The 25,836-nt window shown below is 37.4% G+C and overlaps 1 protein-coding gene across 1 annotated transcript; it reads right to left on the bottom strand.

Annotated features, from left to right (window-relative positions):
- Positions 1-709: 709 nt before the first annotated feature.
- On the bottom strand, positions 710-23,859 carry fbxw4 (F-box and WD repeat domain containing 4). The gene is made up of 9 exons (XM_077581999.1): positions 23,457-23,859; positions 22,273-22,368; positions 20,678-20,863; positions 20,353-20,485; positions 20,115-20,200; positions 10,997-11,062; positions 4,788-4,928; positions 1,792-1,933; positions 710-970 (listed from the first exon to the last, which is right to left on the bottom strand). The coding sequence occupies exons 1-9, from the start codon at positions 23,639-23,641 to the stop codon at positions 839-841; spliced, it is 1,167 nt and encodes a 388-aa protein (XP_077438125.1). The 5' UTR covers positions 23,642-23,859; the 3' UTR covers positions 710-838.
- Positions 23,860-25,836: the final 1,977 nt, after the last annotated feature.

Here is a 25,836-nt window from a genome sequence, read left to right on the forward strand (position 1 = left end):
GAAAGAAACGATTATTTTGGAATGAGAACAAGCTGGCATCAAACCAGTGTCATTGAATGGATTGCGTTAACTCATTCACTGCCATTCAAATTCATTTAAACTATTTCTAGTAGTTAATTTTTTTTCCACTTTTGTTAACAAGAGTATGAAAACCTAGATTTTTAAACAGATATAAAATTTGTGATTAATCGTGAGTTAACTATTGAAGTCATGCGATTAATCACAATGAAAAAAAAATTACCGCCTGACGTGATAAAAACAATAATATTAAAAATTAGGGGCGTCAGGTGATTACAATTTTTTTATCGTAATTAATTGCATGACTTCACTAGTTAACTCACGATTAATCACAAATTTTATATCTGTTCTAAATGTACAATAAAAAAAATTCTAGGTTTTCATACTCTTGTTAACAAAAGTGGGGAAAAAATGTTAAACTCATAGAAGTAGATCAAATGAATTTTTGACGTTTATAGCCGTCAACGGCAGTGAATGAATTTTTTTTTTTTAAAAGAAAGAAAATATCAAAAATTTGGGGCGTCAGGCGATTAGTTTTTAATCGCAATTAATCGCATGACTTCACTAGTTAACTCGCCATTGATCACAAATTTCCTATCTGTTCTAAATGTACAATAAAAAAAATATAGTTTTCACACTCTTGTTAAAAGTGGGAAAAAATGTTAAACTCATAGAAATACATCAAATGAATTTTTGACGTCTATAGCCGTCAATGGCAGTGAATGAGTTAAAAAGTCCTGATCAAACCGGATTAGTCTTTAGGATGTAATTAGTTGCATGAAGCATGACAAAACAAAAGTCAATATTTTTATTCTATGTGTCATCTGATGTTGAGGTTGTGTCTGAAGTCTAATGAGTGGAGTGAAGTTGCCAGGGCTGCATAGAGGTGAGAGCTGCTGAAACGCAGGCAGTACACTGGGCTGCTCACTAGGTCAGAGCTCAACTGGAAAAACTGCACAATAAACAAAAAAAAAAACAGATTTTACAACATAAACAGTTTTACAATTTGACACAATTTCTATTACATTACAAAAGAGAACTATTTTCTTTTTGTCAGAAAAACAAGGAAAAGTGACCTGTTAAATTGGACATTGATGATAAAGGAGGCCACAAATTTCGTTTTCAATAAATAATTTATCAATGCAATATTTTATAGGCATTGGTATTGGTATTATTATTTATTCCCAAAAATATCATCACAGGTAGATAAGCGATGCAAGTTGGGTAAAACCATAAGGTGTTATAAATCATGGCCCATGTTTCTCAATTAATGATTAAATCATACTTTATGCCAGGTTTTTGTGACATGAAAAAAAGTTAAAAAGAGGAATCATTTCAAAACTGTTTCCACTTTAGATTTAAATCTGGCCTAGTGCATTTCATACATAAATACAGTACTTCTTTGACCACACTGTGCCCATCTTTTTTGCACATTCGGTTAAATCCTTCCATGAGGAACGGCTTGAACAAGATATAAAGGCCAGAAAATGTCAAATATTAAAATAATTATTACATTATAAAAATGAATATTCAGTTAGATTTTTAACTGAAAAAATAACAGTCCATCCCTTTGAAAAAACTCAGTCTATGCTATTTATGACCTTCAAATGAGTATCTTCATAAGATATAACAGAGAACATGAAAATAACGTTTACAACCACAATTGTACCATGACAACTTCACTACGGTGTCCAATCTTCACCAGTACCAAATAAACTGCTTAATTTACAATACAATGTGAATTATAAAAAAATATAAAAACCATGAACACACCTGTAAGCATTTAGTCCGTCTTTTGTCCCACAGTCGAACAACGCCATAGTAGGAGGAGCCGCTGGCTATCATGTGATTTCCATCTGTTTGTATGCAGTATAAGGCACTGTCATGAGGCTCCTCCCACTCCATTACACTCTTCCTGTTGGTAAGAATGGCCAGTTTAACATACGATGACGTAAAATCAATACATAAATAAATACAATTCTGCTGACGTTACTGTGAACTACTTTATTCGAGGGATGTAACGATCACAAGAATCCTGGGGTGTACCTAATGTTTATCCCCAAGGTGATTTGAATGAGTGAAATGTTTTGAATGTGAAATGTTGAATGTCCGATTGGAAATGAATCGGGAATTTGGGAGTGCACGATAATCAATATGTTGAATTATGTTGAAGGTCATCACCAAAGGTGAACTGAACGAGCGAAATGCTTTGTGTCAATTTGAAACAATTTAAATGTGAAATGTTGAATCTGCCATTGGAAATTAATGGGCAATTTTAGGGTGCAAAACAGAGAATTGTGGGTAACTTTTGGAATGAGAAAAATACAAGCACCCTTGCCATGAATTGTTGAAATATGTTGAAGTTGGAATGACAAAAATCGGATGAATTATGTGAAAGTAGAAGCATGTCAAAAAAAAGTGGGAAGAATTAAAAAAAAGAAAAAGAAATCTGCCAATGGGGATGAATGGGGAATCGTAGGGTGCAAAACAGAGAATCGTGGGTAACCTTTGGAATGAGAAAAATACAAGCACCCTTGCCGTGAATTTTTGAAATATGTCAAAGTTGGAATGACAAAAATCGGATGAATTATGTGAAAGTAGAAGCACGTCAAAAAAAGTGGGAGGAATAAAAATAAAGAAAAAGAAATCTGCCAATGGGGATGAATGGGGAATCGTAGGGTGCAAAACAGAGAATCGTGGGTAACCTTTGGAATGAGAAAAATACAAGCACCCTTGCCGTGAATTTTTGAAATTTGTCGAAGTTGGAATGACAAAAATGGGATGAATTATGTGAAAGTAGAAGCACGTCAAAAAAAAGTGGGAGGAATAAAAAAGAAAAGAAAATAAATCTGCCAATGGGGATGAATGGGGAATTTTAGGGTGCAAAACAGAGAATTGTGGATAATTTTTGAAATGAGGAAAATACAGGCACCCATGCAATGAATTTTTTTTTAAATATGTCGAAGTTGGAATGACAAAAATCGGATGAATTATGTGAAAGTAGAAGCACGTCAAAAAATTGGAAAGAATAAAGAAAAAGGAACGTGTGAGCCAGCAACATATTGACAACCATCTCAAATAGGCATTGATCCCTCCATTAGTGCAGCCTCATCAATAAGTGATTAAGAAACACCAGGGACACAACTGGCAGACCTCCACACACGCAAGCGCACTTCACTTAGAGTGAGAAATCACAATAAGTAATAATATAAGATGTGGCACCTAGAAATACAATTCAACAAGTCGTCCACGTAAGTTATTTTGTAATAAAGCATCTCTGTCATTTTTTACCAAGTTTTGAATTCATTCAAATGTAAGGATAGTTAAATGTCTGTTACTATGCATCCATCTTTGATGTTTTCCCGAATTTCCAGGCAACCTGAACTTCCAAACGGACCCTAGAAGCCTCTTGATGCTGGTTAAGGTGGATGCTATTAATTATTGATATCTAAAGAGGGACCCCCACATGAAACTTTCCCCCCCCGGCCCAACCCTTTTGTAAATCCCCGGAGTGATCTGCCAATCAGATCGTATTACTTTGACTTGACTGAACCCCACTACCCCAAAATAAAGCAAATAAAAAGCGCCGCCGGCCCAAGTGAACGCCACTCGTCCCGATTGATTTAGGGAATTTGATGCCTTACACTAAAGGGCGAGTTACTCAAATGGTAAAAGTGTCTAGTGCTTAAAAAAAAAGGCAACTTTGAACTTTTGTGTGTTACAAAACGTTTTCTTATCTTACCACAATGTCTTGGTGGTGAACTGTGACGGGTCTCTTCAGTTTTTTTTTTTTTTTTTGCAGGTACCTTGTGCCCACATTGCTTCCTTTCGACTAAAATCACGCATAAGTTTGTATTTTTTCTCCACTACAATGTAGCGAAAATGTCTCCATATATCACATCTCTTTCTCTCTGACCGTGTACTTTGTTGAAAATATTGAAATTTAGTTTTCATTTCCAGCAGTTTGGGGGTATTTGTGTCTTGCTCAAGGACACCGCAGCCAAGTGGTCCGAGGATGGTCTTTAACGGGGGTCACCACTGTGGCTATGGCTGAGATGAGGATAGTCTCTAGGGGTGGGAATCTTTGAATGTCGCACGATTCGATTCCGATTTTTTGGGGGGTCTGCGATTCGATTCGGAATCAATTTTCGATTGAGAGCGATTTTTGATTCAAAATGATTGGATTGACAATGATTTTTGCTTCAATCTATAGATGTGCAAGGAATTGTAATGATCTACTCCAGTCTGACCCGCTAATGCTAATTAGCGCGCTACTCGCGGCACTTTTATCACTCAAAAGAACGTCTCCACACTGCAAAAAAACAACTTTTATCAGAATAACTTGATTGTGACTTTTTCCTTCTACTCTCTAATGTGGCTACAACTTAACAGTGCATTAGACCGCGTGGAACCACACTGCCCCTAAGTGGCCAAATCGGGTACAACATGAACAGCGCTCCAAATAAAGGCACACACAGACAAAGGCAAGACAGTATAAAATAATTTAAATAAAATCGATTTCTGAATCGTACTAAATGAGAATGGCGATTCTTATGAGAATCGATTTTTTTTGGCACACCCCTAGTAGTCTCATTGCATGATTCAGAGTTCCCGAAACAAATATGCTTTATAAATACACTACGTCTAATAGTGTTGATCTGTAGGGTATTTCGAAAAAAAAAAGCATACCTCAGAAACTTGGATACTGTGTAAAATCATGAAAAAACAAACATACTTTTATTTGGCAAAAAAGACAGACTTGCACTCACTGTGGACTTAGGCGAAGGTCCCATAATCGAATAAATGTGTCATAGCCACAGGTGAAGAGCTGAAAAGGTGTCTCAAACACCATATCCAACACACCAGCCCCTCGACGGAACTCTGAACCCAGATTGCAGACACACGCCGACCTGGAGGCGAAGAAAAGAATGTACACACATAAACAAATTGGGGGGAATGAATGAGCAGCGTCCACCACCCAAATGCACCCCTGGAGCTGTAAAGCTAAAGCTGCCCATGGCTGCAATGTACACACGTGGACAAAATACTTTAACTTGAATCTGACAAAAGTAAAAAAAATTTTTTTTTTTAAATCTTCTGTATCCATAATTTATAATAATTTTGTTTTGAAGCAAGCCAAATACTGTACCAAATTTGTCTAGCATTTTATGTAACTTGCTAGATTCTTTTTTGTCGTTAATTAAAAATACATAGTAAAAACCATCTGAAAGTCATGCATTGCTCAGTGAACACGGGTGGGACACCGAGTACAACTCTGTGGAAAAAAAAAAAAAGTAACTGTTCTAATGTGATACATAAACTATGTTCTAGGTTGATGCGGTGTGACGACCTGTGCGAATGTGTGTGCCAGTCGAACCCAGTGCGGCGGCGTGCACCATCATGCTCCCGTGATCACAGCTCTGTACAGCTTGCTCTTGATTATTGGAGAATAACCTGCACTCAGCAGTGCGTATTATTGCATTATAACTGTCTCTTTGTTGCCATTGAATACCCTTCGTGACCGTGACTGTGTGTGACTTTCACACATTTGATACCTGCCCCGTAGCAACCATTTAAAGGAGTCCGCTAGCCTTGGTGACCGAGCAGCCCCTGTACAGCGACCCCCCCCCCCCCCCTTCTTGCCCTGAGGCTCAATCCAGAGGGTTTGTCTGGTAATCCCTCATCTTTAGCCCAGGGGGGCCACCTTATTGGACTAGGACCTTCTCCGCAGGGTGCCTTATTGGGTGAGAGCTTTCTCATTGCCCGGATCTCATGGCAAAGTCTTAGCCAATGGGGAGTCCTTGATTTGGCGGAGTTTGAGCCTGTGTGGGGTAGTGACCCCTCATTTTCTCCTAAACACTAAAACCAAGCTGTTTAGCACATGCCACAAAGACCCCCCCAAACCCCTCCCCCACAAAAAAACAAAAACACCCCCTCCCCTCTCCCAATCATGTTAATTCATAACCAAATAATGACTGTAATAATTATTGATGTTTTTCCTAATAATGCCACAACCTGCTACTATTGAGTGTAAAAAATGCAAAACTTAAATTGACAAACTCATACTCAAAGGTGTGAAGTAGAAAAACGTTTCTTGACTTTCAAGCTCATTTTAAGGTGTTCTGTTCTTGAATGGAGCTTGTCAGTATTCAATATTTTTATGAGCACAAGGATTAAGCACAAACATGAATCTGACGTCTTATTTTTATATATGCGGTATTTTTGCCATAGTTGTCCAAATCTTTGATTTGGAGTCGATCCCAAAACAATGGATTTACCTTGATAAAAACGGCTAATATTGAAATATAATGATTAATTAACTCTTTGACTGCCAGACATTTTCAGAAAAGGGATGCCGTGGGTGCCAGACGATTTTAAGCATTTTGACTGATCTTTCAAGGTCCATAGAAAATTAGGTGTTTGGACTATGGAAACACACATACTACCAAATGAAAGATTGGACTCTCATATTTCATCAGAAAAAAAAGTTGGTTTCTACCTTATTCCGTTTTTCAGTAATCAACAATAGAAAATGGTTAGTTTCACCTCTGTTTTGAAACAAACGTCTTTTAACGTCTTTGGCACTCCTCCATAGGATTTTACTAAACATTATTTAACGTTTTTGGCAGTCAAATTAAAGTCACTGTGTTCTGAGATCGCAGTATCTACATAGGTTAAGATAATTTGTAAACATTAGGGGTGTCATGGGATTCAAAATTTTAATCGTAATTAATCGCTTGACTTCGATAATTAACTCACGATTAATTGCACATTTTATATCTGTTCTAATTGTACAATAACATGTACAATACATTTTTAATTTGAAAGTTTTCATACTCTTGTCATCATAAAAGTGGAAAATTTTTTAAAATAATATAAATAATGCTGCATCTTTTAGTCGTCAATACAGTAATTTCATAATTCATAAAATTGAGTTTTTATTTTATAATTAAAAAGTGTCATATTGATTTGTGTTGAGGTCATTTTTCTGCCACTAGATGGCATAATTGCATTTTTAAGATGTCAGTGACAGCATTTTGCATTTTTATTTCATATTGAGAGCTAACTAATTTTTAACAAGAAATAATGTGAAATTCTGCACATTTAAAAAATGGTAAAATTCAACTTGACCCCAAGTCTCCACAAATATATGCATTATCATTACATTATTACTGCTAAATTTTGATGTGCAGGTGTCTGCTGCGTTGCAACTGGAATTTTCCCAGTATAAAAAAAATTGCGGCGTTAGAGGAACTTGTCATTAACTCAAAATGAACACACTCATTTTGACACCCCTAGTAAACCACCAACACCAACAACAATGTTGGATTAAGAAAGGCAGGCTAATGTTTTACAGGTTTAGCTATTAATGCAAGCCAAGCATGTGAGGAACAAAAAATTTGAAATGAATCTAAATGACTAAAGAGAAAATGTTACATTTTAAACAGCAATTAAACTAAAACTAGATATGCATTACTTTTAGGGGGAATTAATTTGCCTGTTTGGAAATAAATAAATAAATAAATAAATAAATAAAGAGCAGTTAGAAATACAATACAGAAGCTACTTTGTGAAGTTAGCAATCGGAGTCGGGGTTTAGGGTCGGGGCGCACGGGGGGCACTCGCAGACTCCGTGATTGTCATGAGGGGCTACTAGCTGTGTGACACACAGGGTCTATGTCCTGAATTAAGCCTGTCTGGTCTCACTGCAGGAGCCAGGTTGTTATTAGGGGCCACACACACACACACACAGCTTGTGAAAGGAGAAATCATTAATGAATTGTCAAAGGGGGAAAAAAAAAACGAAAAACGCTAAGGGCATTATCTAGTGTGAGGACGGCTAATTAAAAGCGCTATCTGTGTGTGTTTTGTGACAGAAGTGGTTGGAGGCTACGTTAAGGCTGAGGTCGAGAAGCATGGGGAGACACGGGGGAAAACACGTCCAGGTTTCAAAAGCTGTCTTGACAATTAGAGAATAGTGGCCCTGCTGAGGTTTTTACTCACTAAAACAAACAGAGGGAAGCGTCCCAACCTGTTGCAGGTCCGCCCAATTACCCTGCACGTCTGATCTCAAAACATCAGGAAGACAAGATTTCCAGAAAAAAAAAAAGGAATACAAGACTTCCTGTGGGAGATAATCGAATACTACTAAATTGTATGACAGAGCTTCCAGCCCAGACATTTGAGCCAATCTTTCCAGGGTTGAGGAATGCTGGGAATCTTGCAGTCAAGCCCATGGATTCTTCAAAAAAAAAAAAGGCTGCCTCCATTCTCAAGAAACAAGAGGGGAATCTTTGAGAAGGATGGTCAGGAATCTTTTGCTTTGATGCTGCTGACCCCACCGCTCTGTTTAGCCATGGGTGCAGACGGTGAAAAGATAGGGTGCTGCTCTGATGGAGCTACTTGGATTGGATCGCCTCTGAATTAATGATCATAAGAGTTTCCTTTCTTTTCTTTGGTCCTTCCTCGGGTCTCCTGACGGCCTCACGACTCTGGCTGGAAGTGTTCGGTTTAGGTGAACGGTATGGGATTTTTTAATGGGTTTTAGGTGAACTAATGAATACACGCAAGCACACACACATACTCACCCATATACAAAAAAAAACAAAAAAAACAACAAAAAACAATGATGATGTCATGTCAAATCGGTAAAATTACCGAATGAACAATACTGAGCTCTCCAGAAAAAAAATTATAAAAAAAATGATCATAAGATCATCTTTTGTTGTTGTTGTTGCATCAATCGTGAATTTAGGTGTTCAAAGTTAAATAAGCCCCAAACAATATGCAATTTTTTGAGGCCGATGCTGATACCGATTTTTGGCTGAAAAAAAATACTGATTATTAAAAAATATATAAAAATGCATAAAATGATCGTCCATATATTGACTTCTCTAACAAGCCTTCCATGTAAGCCTTGTCGATTGACTTTTCTTCCGATTGTTGAAGCAGACACCCTTACAGATGAATTCAGAAATTATTAAGTCATTACATTTGTATTATGACTTTTATCAGATTCAAGTTATTTCTGTGACCACCACTGTGTGTTTTTTTTTTTTTCATTAACAGAGGGGTGGCAACAATTTTGTCCATGTGTGTACTTCCTTTCACACCTCCCTAAGTTATCCTTTCTTCCTTCTCATATTTCCAGCCCTTGGGAACAGGAAGAAGCATATTGTTAGTTGTGTTGTCTTGTTTTAATCTGAGCAGGTAAAGCTAGGAATTACAGGGGCCTTGTGAGGGATGGATACATTTTAAGCCATGTCTTTCACACGCAGGAATTTTCCAACTCCCTAATTTTAAACAGCTTCAAAAGCTCTACTTTAAGTAAGTTTACGCACACGCACGCACACACACAAAACTATTGCGTTAAATGGACTGAAACCAGATTTTGAACCCTAACACTAGTAATTTACAAAGTTATTAGGGACGTGTTTGGATCGACGAGGAAATATATTTATACTACATCGGTCAATATTTTTAACTCATTCACTGCCATTGACGGCTACAGACGTCAAAAATTCATTTGAACTATTTCTATTAGTTTAACATTTTTTTCCACTTTTGTTAACAAGAGTATGAAAATCTAGAACTTTTGGGGGAAATACAGATATAAAATGTGTGATTAATTAAAAATGTTAATCGCCTGACGTGACTTAAAGATTATGAAAAATTCGGGGCGTCAGGCGATTAAATTATTTAACCGTAATTAATCGCATGACTTCCCTAGTTAATTCACAATTAATCACACATTTTATATCTGTTCTAAATGTACAATAAAAAAATCTAGGTTTTAATACTCTTGTTAACAAAAGTAGAAAAAAGTTTAAACTAATAGAAATACTTCAAATGAATTTTTGACGTCTATAGCCGTCAATGGCAGTGAATGAGTTAAGTACAGTATATAGATGTGATAAAAACATAATCGGTTTAAAAAGTGCAAGAGCATCTAAGAAAGTCAAACTGTGATCTGTTAACTGAGCAAATCCACATACACACATATGAAACAATCATATTTCAACACCAAAATATTTTTTTTATTCACGTAAATAAAAATAGACTGAAAATGTTTGCCCCACCCGTACCAAAATGAAATTCGGCTTAAAACCATCCATCTGTTTACTAGAACTTTGTAGCCACAATTTAGATGTCAAAACACAATCAATGAATGCATTGAAAACTGTTTTCTGTGAAGCAGAGATTGTTTTGCAATACTATATCAAAGCAAGCCATCAAAATATACTAGTCATGTATTTCCTTCCTTCTTTAATTTTTATTTATTTTTTTTTTTTTTTACAATGATGTTATATTTCTATTGGACAATAAAGTTTTGTTTTTTTTACAATCAAATTGTAACTAAAATGTTTTTCTGGAGGGCTGGAATGGATTAATGGCATTTCAATTTGTCAATGAGGAATTTGATTTGCTAAATAAGTGCAGTGTTTCCTCATTTTTCAGTGTTTAGAAGGTGAATGAGGAGATGACTAAAAGATTCCGTAGCTACTTAAAGGACGAGCTGAGCTCATTCACACACCTAGAGAGAGTCATAATACACAATAATTTAAATGACAATACAATAATAATAATAATAGTAATTAGCTGTAAATAATATAACCATTCACTTTTAACTCCAAGGGCTAATTGATTTTTCCAAAACTGCAAACCGAACTGAACCGAAAATCGTCAGCACAAAACCGAAAACTGATCTGATTGAACAAAAAAGTTTTTATTGTGGGATGCATTAGTTAATTTGATTAAACATGATTAATACATTCTATTATAAAACTTTCATGTTGTGAGTTACGCGCATATTCTACCGAAAATATTTTGTCAAAATTTTTGAAAATTGTTCTTATGTTCATTGAGATATTGAACAAAAGGGGGTCCCCTACAAAGTGAGAACAGGAAGAAGGGACTACTGTAGTGTGTTAGATTACAAGTGTGATCCTGTTTTTGGCTGTGTGCAGTCCTGCCTTACCGTTCAACATCCCAGATGCGAAGAGGGGAGAAGTTCTCACAACAAGCAGTACCGGTCACAAAGGAACTGCACACAAACAAAAAGCACACAAGTTTCAATCAATTCTAAACAAAAATATGTTACTGCCAGTAAATGTATACAAGTGCATCTCAATACAGTAATTAAATTCAAACTTTTTTTTTTCTGTCAGAGCAGGCATTCCTCTTCTGCATCCTCAGCGATTAAGCTACAAGCTAATGCTAAGTGCTAAGCTACTCTAACCTGCTAGCTAGCAAGTATAGCACAATAGAACCCTGGATTTTGATTTTGACTTTTGAGATTTGCACAATAAATGTTCTCAAAATTACATTACAGTAGATCTTTTTTATTTTATTTTTTAGCCCATTTAGATTTGCTACTAGACAAGAAAAAAGTTTGCTGCTTTACAGAATGTGAATTTAAGAGGTAAAAACAATTGATTATATAAAAAAGAAAAACAATTGTTCGTTTGCTATGTTGTCATTTCGTTATTGTTTCATAAAACTCATACATCCCTGGAATTAACCAGGAGAAAAAAAATGCTCTACAAAATTAAAAATTTGCTCCTCAAATGAAGTCAATGATTCGCAAAACTGGTCCTCAAAGAAAAATAATAATAATTCAGAGCCTTGTGTGCACTGACTTCCTCCGTCAACAAACGATGAATACTAATGGCCGGATGTCGGTAGGTCGGTCGACACCCTACCCCCGGTTGAATTTTGTCCAGACCACCGGGCTTCGCAAGTTTTCTGGGGGGAAAACCCTGCATGCAAATAATGACATCACCAACAACAAATACCCTCCAACACAAGTCGTTGGGAACTATTGAATACATTTTGTCATGATTTTGAGTTTGATGGCAAAGGTTGTACCGGAACTACCGGCACTGCACACAATGCTGAATATTAACACTAGTGCCGGGAAACAACAATTTTTGAGATCAACACATTTTCCGCTCACATTCTAAAATGACAATCTTGACTTGTCTGGCGAGAGGACTATAGCGGCAGCTGTCAAGCCCGTTAGTCAACATGGCCCACTGGCAAGCCCCTGGTAATTAGTGTTGGGTAAACTCATTTAGGGCCCAAATGGGTCGGGTGAGGCCGGGACCAGTAAGCATGGTGGGTGACCTCTGACCCCGCTGACATAGGATACAATAGGGTTATGGTCACAATCACTATCTGGATCCTATTACTCTCTATTACTCACATTACTCACCCTTCAATGGGTGATGGCTCCGGGGGAGGCAGGGTGCCTTACAATGACAGAAGTAACCACCCCTTCATGTCCCCTTTCTCCCGCACCCATTTAAAGCACCCAACAGGCCCGATCAGGGTCAGAGCTTGTACTGATATTATAGCTGCTAAGGTCAGGGCCTCTCTCGCTTAATGCAGGGCAGGTGTCCACCCTAAACACACATCGTCTCTGATGGAATATCCTCGACTGCCCCAATGCGTGTCTCACCCGCTAACTTCACTTTACATCACTATCAACACCCCGGGCCTCCGCTGCCGTTTGGGTAACCTCATCAGCTGGCATTTTTTTTCACATTTAGGGTCAGACAAACTAAATCCTAAGTGAGACACTTGCCTTGAACGCACATACATATGTCATTAACTAACTAACTAACTATGTCTCCTGGGAAAGTTTCAGTTGTGAACTGTCATTAAGAAATTTGCCAACTTGTGAATTGCCACTCAAAACAGTTTGTGTGCTTAAATGGATGTCCATTGGACTGTGCCACCCTTCGATGTGGAGTACCTCAAGGTTCTATCCTTGGACCACTACTATTTATTCATATTAATGATTCGGCAGCGGCCTCTTCTTCTTTGCCTCATATACTATTTACAGATTATATTCATTTATTCTTCTCACATATGGTTCACTTATGTCCAAAGCAAATGGTTCATATCAAACAAATTATCCCTCAATTTGAATACATCTAATTTTATGATATTCAAATAAAAAAATAAGAAATACCCAAAACTTAATTTTGATCGCTCTATAAGAAATAACCCAATTTCTTTACATTTCTTCAACAAACTTTCTTGGAGTCATGATTGACGAATGTTTAAGTTGGAAAAGCCATATTCACCTAATTAGTAATAAAATATCCAAGTCTATTGGTGCTATTTGTAAATTGCCTTAAAATTCTCTATTATTGCATAACATATCCTTATTTAGTATATTGTAATATTACATGAGGAAGTACATATCCTTCTCACCTTCAAAAACTACTTATAGTATTCCTGTAGCTCATTCCACACCTCTTTTTTAAACAGTTAAATTTCTTAACAATTTTTTAGAATATAGAATTTGCGTGCTTATTAGTCAACACAGATACCTTTCTTTTTCTGGATTTTTTTTTTTCAATTTAATAAAGACATTCATTCTTTTTGTCCATGTGCGAATAAACAAAAAAAAGAAAAAAAAGGTGGTATCATAACCCTTGCTACAATATACCCACATAACATCACAGGTCAGTACAAGAGTGAGACCATAGAACACTAACGCTTTTGCATTTCCCTGCACAGCAAACAAAAGTAGTGATGGTGTTCACATTATTTGTCATTTTAGAACTTCTATGTGTTTAATGTAATGAAAAAAATATACTGAAATTAATATTCAATTCAATTGATACACATGGGGACATTACTTGCCTGTTATTGCATTTGTATGTGTCTTGCTCTGCGCTCAATTAAATAATTATCTATTTTTAATGTTATTTCAATTATGAAGGTTCCTTAGTGTTCTCTTCAAAATACATCTATGAAAACCAAGACAAATATAAATAAAATTAGACTAACCTATGACCAATTACACATGAATTGGCACAACCCCACTGAGGGAATGTGGAAGTATTTGGCCAAGGGCTCAATGGGCGGTCCACTCTCAAACCCCCCCCAAAATCCAATCACCTCCGTCAGAAAGAGGGTTGTTAATTTGTTGCGCTTGACCCCGGGCTTTGTGCCCAACGTGTATCCAGTTTGTAAAAGGTGCTTTTATCTGCTCTCTAAATATGTCTGAGCTGAAAGGGTTATCATGCTTTTATATTGGTCACAGAAGGAGACAATGGTCAAAGGCTGCAACTGAACCCTGACTGATAGACACACAAGCGACATGCAAGTCACAAACCTCGCACTCTCTGTCCTTCCTTTAAACTTAAAAAAAAAATTTAAGAAAATGTGAAATGGCATAAATACATATATACATAGCCAAAATTTCTGTTATTCTTGCGTTTAAGAATTAAAAAGCCACCTGAAATTACTTGCAGCTGAAAAAAGTAATAATGCATAAAAATGACTCATGCATTGATCCGGTTGAAGCAAATCAGAAACAGATCATGACCAAGCCTCCTCCATCTTTTGCAGTACAGTACAGTGACAGTGTTCTTCTCTTTGCTTGCTTCATTTTTGCATCTCTAAACACTGAAGCGACATGTCAAAAAGCATCTCTCTGTCATCTGTCATTTTGAAATGAATGAGACCATTGTGGTTTTTACCAACAGGGCGTCAAATCAATGCTGGGTACAATGAAATCTCAAGACTATCAAGGCTGCAGCACTGTGCAGTAGCAGAAAGCACGGTGTGAGGTGCGGGTCATGGGTCTTCCAGCAGTATCATGACCTAAAACACACAGCTAAAAGTACTTAAGAATGTGAAGAACAAACATTGGACTGTCCTGAAAAGACCTAATCTAAATCCTATTAAACTTCTATGGAAGGAACTGAAATGGAGTCTGGAGAGGAGAAGACATCCTTTAAATCTGAGCGCTAGAACAGTTTGCTTACAAGTACTGGGACAAAATGCCTGTTGATAGATCCAAGAGCTGCAGAACCCACGTGATTGCAGTGATTACCTTAAAGCAACACTAAGGAACTTTCAGTTTACGTTGATTATGGCGGTGCCATATCGACAAAAGCAGTATTGTTATGTCCGAAGGAAGACCACATTTCCTATGAGGACAAGCGCATTGCGACGTTTTTTTTAGCTCACGCCCGTGAGTGAAATCCGAGCCAATGTTGATCATTGACTGTTCTATCATCCGGGGTAGCTTTTGACATATGCCATAAAGCAGTAAGCACATTTGTAGTTTTTTGTGTGGCAGTGTTCCTACCATCCTCCTCAAAGTTGCTTAGTGCCAGTAAAAATGATACAGACCCCCTCAGGCCATGGAAAAAATACTAGTTTTAGGTTGATGTTTTATCAGAAGAGTTATGAAAATATTTGACGGTTGAAAAGTTCCTTAGTGCTACTTTAATCTGTATAATTTTGGTTTAAATTTAGTTTTTTAACTGTTGTACAGCGTCCTTGAGGGTCTTGAAAGGAGCTTCCAAATATAATGAATTCTAATTACAATAATAATTATTATTATTATATATGTTGTTGTTTAAAAAAAAAAATTCTTATGCTAGAGCATACAGAAGCTTTGATGCAGCCTCTGACCTGAAGACGTCGCTTAAAGCAGTTATTACAAAAATAGCCAGCAGGGGGCAGCAGAGTATAAGAGAACAGATCATGTTGCAAAAAGCTCTTTTCCCCACTGTTTTAAACAGATTTGTGAAGAATGATAAAACTTAGCTATATCCTAATGCTAACTGCTGCGAAACGGAAACAGATACAAATATACAGTTTTTTCCTGATGAAAAGAGAGACTCTAATCTTTCTTTTTGTAGGTTCCATGTTTTTATGGCAATAGAACACAATATTCTGTGGGCCTTGCAATATCAGTCAAAATCCAATAAAACAGCCAGGAGCGAAGGGGGTTGCTTCAATGAAAATGGGTGGGAGTCAATGAGTTAAGGATCATGAAAAATCATTGTATTCTGTCTTTATTTACACAAGGTCTCCACTTCATTGGATCGGGGTTGGTGTATTGTATTATCCAATGAGTAACTACTGTATGTGTGCGTCTTGTTTTGTGAGTTGGCGGCGGCTGTCTGCGGTAGTTGTGAGAATCGTCTACGAAGTGTGTTTCTCTTCAAGGGGACGGCTGTAATGCATGTAGCTCTCCATGCATGTTAAGTAATTTAAGGTGAGTGTGTGTATGTGTAATGAGGGGGTTCAGAGTGAGCTGTGATTATTCTCACCTCCTGCCGTGTGCATCTTCTGGCCCTATGGGCCCCAGGGAAGGCGCCCTGCTTTTAGCCTGTGGGAACGCACATTCTGCCCCCTTATCGCATTGTTGCAGCCTCCCTCTTTTCTTCTTCTTTTTTTTTTTTTAACTAATTGAATTCTTGACTCCTGAGCCACAGGGACGGCTTGGGAGAGAGCAATGAGAAAGACATGAATTTCAGGCTTTTTCTTGAGGTTGAGTGGGGCAGAGCAGTGGGGGTGAAATTGGAGTGTGTGAGGTTGGGTGGCGTTGCTTGTGGTGGGGGGCACTCATAGAAGGCAGACTCAGGCTGGCTGGGTGGCTGCTGTGGCGTCAGCCTGTACTTTGATACTAAATGTCAAAGGTCATCCCCCCTGTTGTTGGTGAGAAAGTGGCGAATAGCTGACGGTTTATCCAACAATCATTTTCTTCTTTTAAAATGTTCAAAAGCGCTTTTGGCCCCTGGAAGATCTTTGTAGTTGTGCTTGAGGAATTCGAGACAAAACAATTCTATACCCCTCCCTGTTTTCACCTCCCTTCAGGGTAGCTTCTCCCTTCACTGGCTCCTGCCCAGGCCCCCTTTTTCCTACACTAATGGTCAGTGTTGCATGCATCCCACACCAAACCCACACGGACTCAAAATCAGGGCAGCGCCTAGTTTGGCAAGAATGTGGCACAGAATAATGTGCCGACATAATTGGATTTCAGCTACTCAACATGAGAGATCATCAAAGCCAAACTATCAAATAATGGCACCACTGGTATGAGTCGCAAATAAAATCTGCATGTACAGTATTCCCTCAATTTTGGCTGGCGATACGTTCCAAGCATGCAATAAGTGAATTTCCGCAAAGTAGCGGGTGACTTTTTTTTTGGGGGGGGGGGGGGGGGTGATCTTTTTTAATCTCTATCAAGCCATTATGAACCTCCTACACAACTCCCACCGTTTCTAAACACTTGTTACACTTAATAAATTTAAATTTTAGGATGCAAAATGCAAAATTACCAAATTGCTTATGAAGTTATACTTTTTTAATCTTAAAATGGCTTACCTTAACCTGAAACCGGGTTAGAAATGTCACCAATTGGGCACAAATGAAAATCCACTATACGGTGAATCCGCAATAACTGATATGCAAAGTAGCGAGGGACCACTGTACATGATTATATTTGCCTCCAAATTATGGGCCACCTGTGCCCTGAAAAAGCTTTGACATAATGAAAGTTATCAAATCAGCGTCCCTTTTAACTGCGATTGTGGTATTATACGCTGAAGCAATGCAGCGGTGCTGTCTCCGAAACAGTTGGGAATTGCTCCAAAACCATCAAAGAAGAAAAGAGCCACAAATAAAGACCAGTGGAAGAAGAATCGCAAATGGTCTATTTTTTTTTCATGAATAATTAAAATGTTATTTATGTGTTTGTTCATTCATATAATTCATGAAATATAGTTGGTGACAAGCTGTTGTGATGTAGCTTTATTTTTATTTTTTTTAAAGCATACACGAAAAGTCAGATGTTTTTGTTTTCATCGTGTTTCAGACTGTCGATTTAAAAAATTAAAAATAACCACCAACCGTGTAAGCAAACACTTTAGAGCCTTGTCTCTATCCAATAATAATACGTGGAAAAGGGATTCTGAACGGTAGATGATTCACTCTCTTTCCACATGCATCAAGGAAAAGATGGGGGCGACAATCATGCACCTGCCTTTGCAATTCTACTTGGCTACAATAAAGCCTCACTGACAAAGCCTGTATACATATATTCATCGGAAAAAAAGAAACGTGAGAATTAAGGAGGTGGGAGGAATCTTGTGCATGCATGCAAGTTTGAGTGGTTAAATATCATCTGCAGATTAGCACACACACCCTTGGGCGATATGTATTTATTTCAACATTTATTTTTATTTTTTGAATCTTGTTTTTTATTTTTTGTACTTTTTTTTTTTTACTTTTATGGATTGTTGTTTATATTTCCATTTATATCTATTTTGTTATTTAATTTTTTTATTATATATTTTATATTCATTTTTATTTTCACTTTTAGTCATTTATTTATTTATTTATTCATTAATTTATTTATTTTCAATTTTGGCAGTTTTGGACCAAAACTATCTCATTTTACAAGGGTGTTTCATTGCGTTTTTACCAAAGCAATCATATTATTTGATCACTATACTTGAGGTACTCTTTCTTAAAAATGCTTTTAGGGTGATTTTGTCTCATGTCCTTTTCACTTTAAGAACAACAGATTTTAATAATCCAGAAGAAGACAAGAGTGTATTATTTAAATGCACCTAAATTTCACGATTTAGCTAATTCTCAACTATTTGACTTCTAAAATGACGAATTAATCAAATTAATTCAATATATGACCCAGCCCTAAATTAAACTATTGCCCATGCAGAAAATGTCTAATCCTATCCATCAGTAATGTTATTTGTTTGTTTGCAAAATACTGAGTTGTAATTTTGATTTTTGAGATTTGTTAATCTGAGTTCATTTACTTGCTTTCTTTGCTGCAGTTGAACAATCTAATCTGTAAAGGTTAATAATCCAGTTTAATAAATACAAAGTTTTGAATGAATCAATGAATACATGTTTATTAATCATGATTTCAATAGCAACATAAATAAGATAACTATGTTTTCCATAATCGCCCAATTTTTTTTCATGATGTACAGCAATGTGGGATCAAGTATCCTCAACTTTCTCTCAACCAACATGTAAGAGGTTAAAGTTACCCAGGTTAGTCAGTGAGAGGAATCGGTATAGGGTGAGGGTATTATGAGGGGTTTGTGGGAGGCTGGGGCAGGTTGAGGGTAACCTTCGGCCTGGTCAGCTATTTCAACCATCAAACTGGAGGATTAATGATGTGGTTAATCCAATTGGCCTGTTCCCCTACGATCTCTGAGAACTAGTCCAAGGTCTTAACCAGACAGTCAAGGTTAGTACGTATTAGGGTTGCACATCACAAAAATATCTTCACGATAACGGCACATGAAATATGCGTATTGCAAAGACATGTAATAAATTCATATGGAATTGTATGCTTTTATCTGAGCGACCAATTAGATGCAACCTTAAATGCCTTAAATTGACATTACTAACACTAAACAATATAAACAACGACAATAACATTAATAACAATAGCAACAATAAAAATAAAAAATAAGTATGGTCCAGCCAGATGCTCAAACGCTGACCACTGCAAAGTATTTGTGTCGCTTGCACAGTGTTTGTCACCCTTCCACTAAATCCCAGAGTGGAAAACAAGCAAGTTTGATCTCAGAAACAAAGCGTCAGTCACCTTGCGACTCCCTCTCGAAGACTTAATAACCGAGTCAGAGACCTCATTATAGGTCAGGTTCAGGATTTGGACCTAAATTTAACAGCCACATTAATCAATAACATCAACAACAGCTTTTTACCTACTTTTTACAAAAAAAAAAAAAAAAAAAAGTCTTGCAGGTTTTTGTTTTTTCTGTCCTCCAACACGACTGATTCTCAAGATTAGGATCATTATCAGGCTTCTCCAGAGTTTATTAATGAGCTGATGAATCAGGTGTGTGTAAATACTTAAACCCTAGTGCTCAGGTCTTGGCACTGGCTCATAGAATAAACTTCGATAAACTTCAAAACCGCTATGCTTGCGTATAAGTCCATCTCTGACATAAGCTTGAGTGGTCTCCTCAGTTTTTTGGTGCTAAAAATTGGGACCGTCTTCCAAAAGATGTGAGACAGACCTCAGTCCTGACAATGTTTAAAAACAGGCCGAAACAGTTCTACTCAGCTGTGCATGACAATTAAAAATATTTTATCTGCTCACTTTTACATTAATAAATGAATGATTATTTGAATGTTTTATGGAATGATTTTATTTGCCTTCTTGTAACTTTGTGTAGGTGTAAAGAACTTTGGGAATTGGACATTATGTAGGAATGGTGCTCTACAAATAAACTTGCCCTGCCTGATCTGATGTGTTTACCTCGGCAAATTCTTACCTTAGTGCAGGACTAATTGCAACAGACCAGACTCTGTCATTCAGGGTAATTACGTCTCTGGGGAAACTGGAGTCCAAAGTCCAGATCTAGAGAAGGAATTCAAGTCACATCCCCATTAAAAACAATGTATGGTCCATAAACAGAAATATTTTTTTACAGCATGAACTAGTAAAACACGAATTATAATTGCTGCTATCTCACTTATAATGTGCAATAAAAATGGAAAATGAATTGTGACCTTGGTTGTTTGGTCTCTAGATCCACTGACGATCAGTTCATTTTTGGAGTCAATGCAGTTTACTTCCTGATTATGACCCAATAAAATCACTGGGCTGTTACTTCTTCTACCGTGCACCAGAATCTTGCCATCACTAAACACAGATCAAAAGGAGTTATTATGAGGGTAAATTGTTCATCTGGGATGATGGAGGGGAGATGAAAAATGTAACCGATAGAATTTCAAAGTCAACTAAGACAGTCTTGGCTGAACTTAATTATTTATTAATTTACACCTTGTTTGCAGAGGTAATAGAGAGATAAAGACTCAAAAAAGTGAACGCTACCTTCCACCACTGATCAGGTGAGAGTCAGTAAGAACAAATCTGCAGACATCTGCCTTGTGGCCAGAGTAGATTTTTATAGGCTTATGTTGTATCTTCTTGCAGTCCTGGCGCAGAGGGTAGGCTTTAATTTCTGCAGCTTGAGACAAAAATAGTGCGTTCCCATCCAGCTGTAACCATGGCAACAATCTACAGACATATTTAAATGGAAAATTAGTAAAATTACATTGTGTCGTATTTGAGAAATTATAGACATTAACTGGTCATGAAGATCAATAATGGGGGGGGGGGGTATGGTGCAAGGTATCCCACTGGGTGTCAAGTTTTTTTTTTTTACATTGCTTTAATTCGCAGTATCTGCAGAGCTGCCAACCAACAGAAATCAATTCCAAAACAATTTGTCTGAACTTCCATGTTTTGAAAATTATGTTAAACGGGACAGTTAAGGCCAAAACAATTCAGCATGCTACTTAAAGGCACAACATCATCGTTACAAATTTTTTTTCAGCAGCGGGGCAAGGCCAGTAGGCGGACATTGATTTGTCGTTGGGGGGGGTGGAGGAGGGGGGGGTGATGCTGGCGGATCAGGGCTCAATAATAACATTGCACTGGTATCACTGGTGCTACCAACTTTTTCAGTTTGTCACACCACACAGGATTTGGTCGCATCCTTTTTTTTTTTTGCAGCACGAACATATTTGCTGATGTATAGTTGTCTCAATTTGCATACTGTAGTTTCACATGAGATTGACAGCGACAAAAGATATGATATTCGCTAAATATTTTACTAAGAACTGTTTGTAACCTGGGCTATTTGACCCATGACCCCCACCCCCCGTTTTAATATCCAAAAGAATCAGTTATGGGCATAACGAAGGGAGTGTTTGGTGATCTCCGTAACAAAATAGGAATGATCTGTAACATTTGTCAGCTCTGCATGTGCAAGGATTTATGGAATTGAGGAGGATCAAGGTTTGAGTCCCAGTATGGACAAAAAAAAATGGAATTTAGATGTTAAGAGATGCTATAGTTAAGGTGCGCTTGAGCGTTTGACCTTTTGCACCTACGTCATGTGATGACGTGACTTCACCAGTGTGGACACCGGAAGTGAATGAATGTTTATTGAAGTGGATGGATCATGGAATTTGATTGGCAAACGTTGATGCCAATTGCTCGTGGTATCCAACATTAAGCCATGTTAAGCTTTTTAAGTGTTTTAGTCCTTGTGTTCTGTCTTTTTTTTTTTACACATTCTGTCCTATATGAAACTCTATATGGAACTAATAGCGTAATGTGTGAACCCGTTGCTATCCTTCTATCTTCATGAGCATGTATGCGATAAAAGGCCACGTTTGGTTTACACCCTTGTCTCTTAGTACAAGCTACCGCACAGCAAGATATGACCATTTTAGAAGATAATCGATTATATAATTATATAATGACGTGTGATCTTTATGACCTGGTCCTCAGTATTATTAAAAATGACAGCGAATTGAACACACAGTATAAGCGCAATATTCTTATTTTAAATGTATAACATCTACAGTACATTAGATCACATAAAAAAAATATTAAAAAAACAACTACCACATACTTACTTTGTTTTCCATTTCAAAGGAGTAGTTCTTTTACAGACACCATCACACCAGTTTTGAGCAATTTTCACTCGGTCCTTAAGCAGGATGTGAGGATATCTGCAGTAGAAGTGACAGTGGAAAATTATTATCGTCATAACATAATATTATCATCATTGCTGAGTGTTAGGGTAGTATTGCTTGAGAAAATCCCATCTATCCAAAGGTAAGTATGTACATAAAGCTAAATAGTATACTAATTTAAAAAAAACACTACAATTTGAAATTTTTCGGTCTCCATTAAGGAATCCTCAACACAACCTATGCCCCAAAATACATATTTATGTCAGATTTTTGGCTATAATTCAGTAAACATTGGTATAATTTTTGGGGGGAAAAAACAACAACAATTGTATTCTTATATGGAAGGTTTGGCAAACATACTCAGAATACTTGGAGGGTTTCATACCTCCAATCATGTTAAAAAACACTTGTTTAGGGACTTGATGGTGTTTTTGAATATAATTTGGGAGCGTTTCAGAAAAGTTTCAGGACTTGTGTCACAAAATATCTAATTTAAAAGCCAAATACAAGACTTTTCCCCTTCACTATGGGCCGGATGATCAACCAGCATGTCTACAAAGTCATCCTACTTCATTCAGGGAGTGGTAAGATTCTTGAGTTGTGGCAAGACAGCTCATTGTTGCCTTCCCAAGACAATGCACCTGCTCACAATGCCCTGAGCATCCGACAGTTACCGGGCTGGGGAGAACACTGCCATGCTGCGTCAACCGCCCTCCTCACCCAACCTCGGTTGCTGTGGACCTCCCTCCCTCTTTAACAAGTTTGTGGATGGGGGTCCTGTGACAACAGAGAAGACTAGGCACCTTAGGTAACCACCCCTGCGTGCCAATAGTAGTTGCACATTATTTGTTTCCCATTGGGCCATTATCAAAATGGGTATTGTATATTATTGACGGTATAACCAATGTTTATTTGTTTTTTACCAAAACATACAATCAGAGTCTGCACTTTTCTTTTTTGTTTGAATCTGCACGTCCTAAATACAGCGAGCGAATCCTGTACACACCCGGTGAGTGATAGTGTAGCCGAACCCATTCATCCAACCCATCACCGAATTACGGGGTTGCAAGCTTGTGCTAATGGTTACTAAAATAGCCACAGTACACCCACGTGACTTATCTTACATGTCTGTCCAATATCGAGTAATTCCGGTGTTTAACAACCCTTTGGCAATCTTCTTCCACACCACATCGCGGCTTACAATGTGGCAAATTGCTTTAGAAACCTGAGAGAGACGACTCAGTGTTTTACAGTCCAAATAAGACAGTATGTTATACAAAACGTCCTCTGGTAGCTGAAACAGCAACATGCTACATATAAGCTTTAAAAGCACTGCTGTTCTCTCCTCGCACAACGACCGAGTACAGAGAACTGTGCGGTGTGACGTTCTAGACAGAACGGGTTGTTTTTAAAAAGCCAGATGAAAATAACACTATACGACCAGTCGTTGATGAACGCAGAAGAGAACAGCAGTTAGCCCATGGAGTTCATACCCCACGGTGTTTTGATAGCGACGGCGTGACGTATCGTACGTGATGACGTATGATGCAGCGAGAAGTGTGAATTTGTGTGTGTGTAGGGGCGGGGGTACGTTTTTGTTTTTGACAAGAGTTAGTTATATTTACTTTCTATATCTGCTGCTAAAAATAAGGAAGCTGTCACAACGCTGAAACTGTGTTATCATTTGAATGTTTTCAAAGTTTATTTGCCTTTTCATCTGATTTTTAGAAGTATTTTTACTAGTGATGGTTGTAATTTTCATTTGCCTTTATGCCGAACATCTCACTACCAGAACAATATTGCATTCAGAGGTCCTAAATTTTGGATACGTTGTTGAAAAATGTATCCTCTTATACAGTTTTTTTTTTAAACATTGAAGCTGCTTTTACTCTTATCCTAATTATATATTTTTTACATTTCCCTCTTTGTCTATTTATAATGAAATAATGTATGTACCTCTTATTCTCTGTTCTTTCTTTTCTTAATTTAATTAATTTTGTTATTTTATTTTGAAAGATTTTATTGTCTCTCTAGATTTTTTTTTTGCTTGTTTTTATTTCTTCATTTTTCCTTTCGGACGAATCATTGTGACAATTTCAACATACAGTTTACAACATGAAATTAATTACACCCGAAAAGAAAAAGGGCTGACGGGATGAAGCCGAAGCTTACCTAAGTTTAAATATAATATGACCCTTCGAGTATGAGTGTAATCTTGTATAGGCCATTTCAGCTTCATTTACTCCTTTAGCACCTTGCACTGTGCTAATTGAATTGAATTGAAAAAAAGCCTATTGAAAAATTTTAATCTTGCAGTGTAAAAAATTCTGTGTTTTTTCCTGGGGGGAGGAATACTTCTGTGTTTGTTTAAATAAGCATTTAAAATAACACTTGGGATGAAAAATCTGCTCACTCAAAATGATGCTTCTGTTTAACCCATCCTGAAATAGTTTTTTCACTCGGCAGCGTCATTGATTTCAAGAGCTAAAATATTTATATTGCAAAAATGCAGTTGAATACAAACATTGGGGAGCTTTTAAATGATTGAAAACGAATTAAAATGACATTTTCACTACATCTGCCATGATCTAAGTGTTTACAGTGGGACATATATGCTTCTGTATGCATAAATAAATTCCATTTAAGTATGTACATGTTGCAGACATTGTAAAGTTGAATGAAATTAGAAACCAGCCAAGTGCAGCCATCAGGGCTTGGTGAGCCACAAAACCGCAAAGGTTGTGTCACGGTCAAATGACTACCAAAAGTTGATTGACCTTCTGACATTTTGTGAGGCGCCTAACCGTTTAGCATCAGTAGCATCAATTTGTGCTCATTCACATCACGAGGGTCCTTAGACCTTCTGTTACAATTGACATCCCGGCAAGTCTTTGATCATCTGAACACAACTGCACATAATTGAAATATGCAGATCGTTTGTCTTGCCTTCCCTTTTCTTTCTTTCTTTAAAAAAAAAAAAGGGTTACGTTGCATTGAGCATTGAGCTCAAAAAACCCGTTTCCCAAGCACTGGGCCATCGGAAAAAATCATTTATGGTTGGCTTTCCAGCTGAACTGTCATGGCTAAAAGGAAATGAAGGGGTTGGGAAGGGGGCTATAGGGAGTGAAGGGGGACCTTTGGGGACTGGGGCGGGTGGGGGGGTATGTCTTCCCTTTGATCTTTTTAGGGCAACGAGAGGGGGAGTTGGTTCTGAGCTGGCAAACACATTTAGCCAGTAATTGTTCAGATCAGACTGACAATCAGTCTTAGAAATGCATGGACAAACAAAAGTTTACAGCTCCAATTGGAAAAGTCAACAGGTCTCACATAGGGCCCATACATAAACAATGAAACTGTTGAGATGGATCTCTACTTTGATCAGTTGTTTGCGTTTCAATTATCCAGGCTGGACGAACTGGTGGCTTTTGTTAACCTTACGTATATAATGGGCCGGCCTGTCATTTTCAATACAGGACTAGCCTGCGCATCTGTACGATGCACAAC

This window comes from Vanacampus margaritifer, chromosome 12 (genome assembly GCF_051991255.1).
Source record: "Vanacampus margaritifer isolate UIUO_Vmar chromosome 12, RoL_Vmar_1.0, whole genome shotgun sequence".
NCBI lineage: Eukaryota > Metazoa > Chordata > Actinopteri > Syngnathiformes > Syngnathidae > Vanacampus > Vanacampus margaritifer.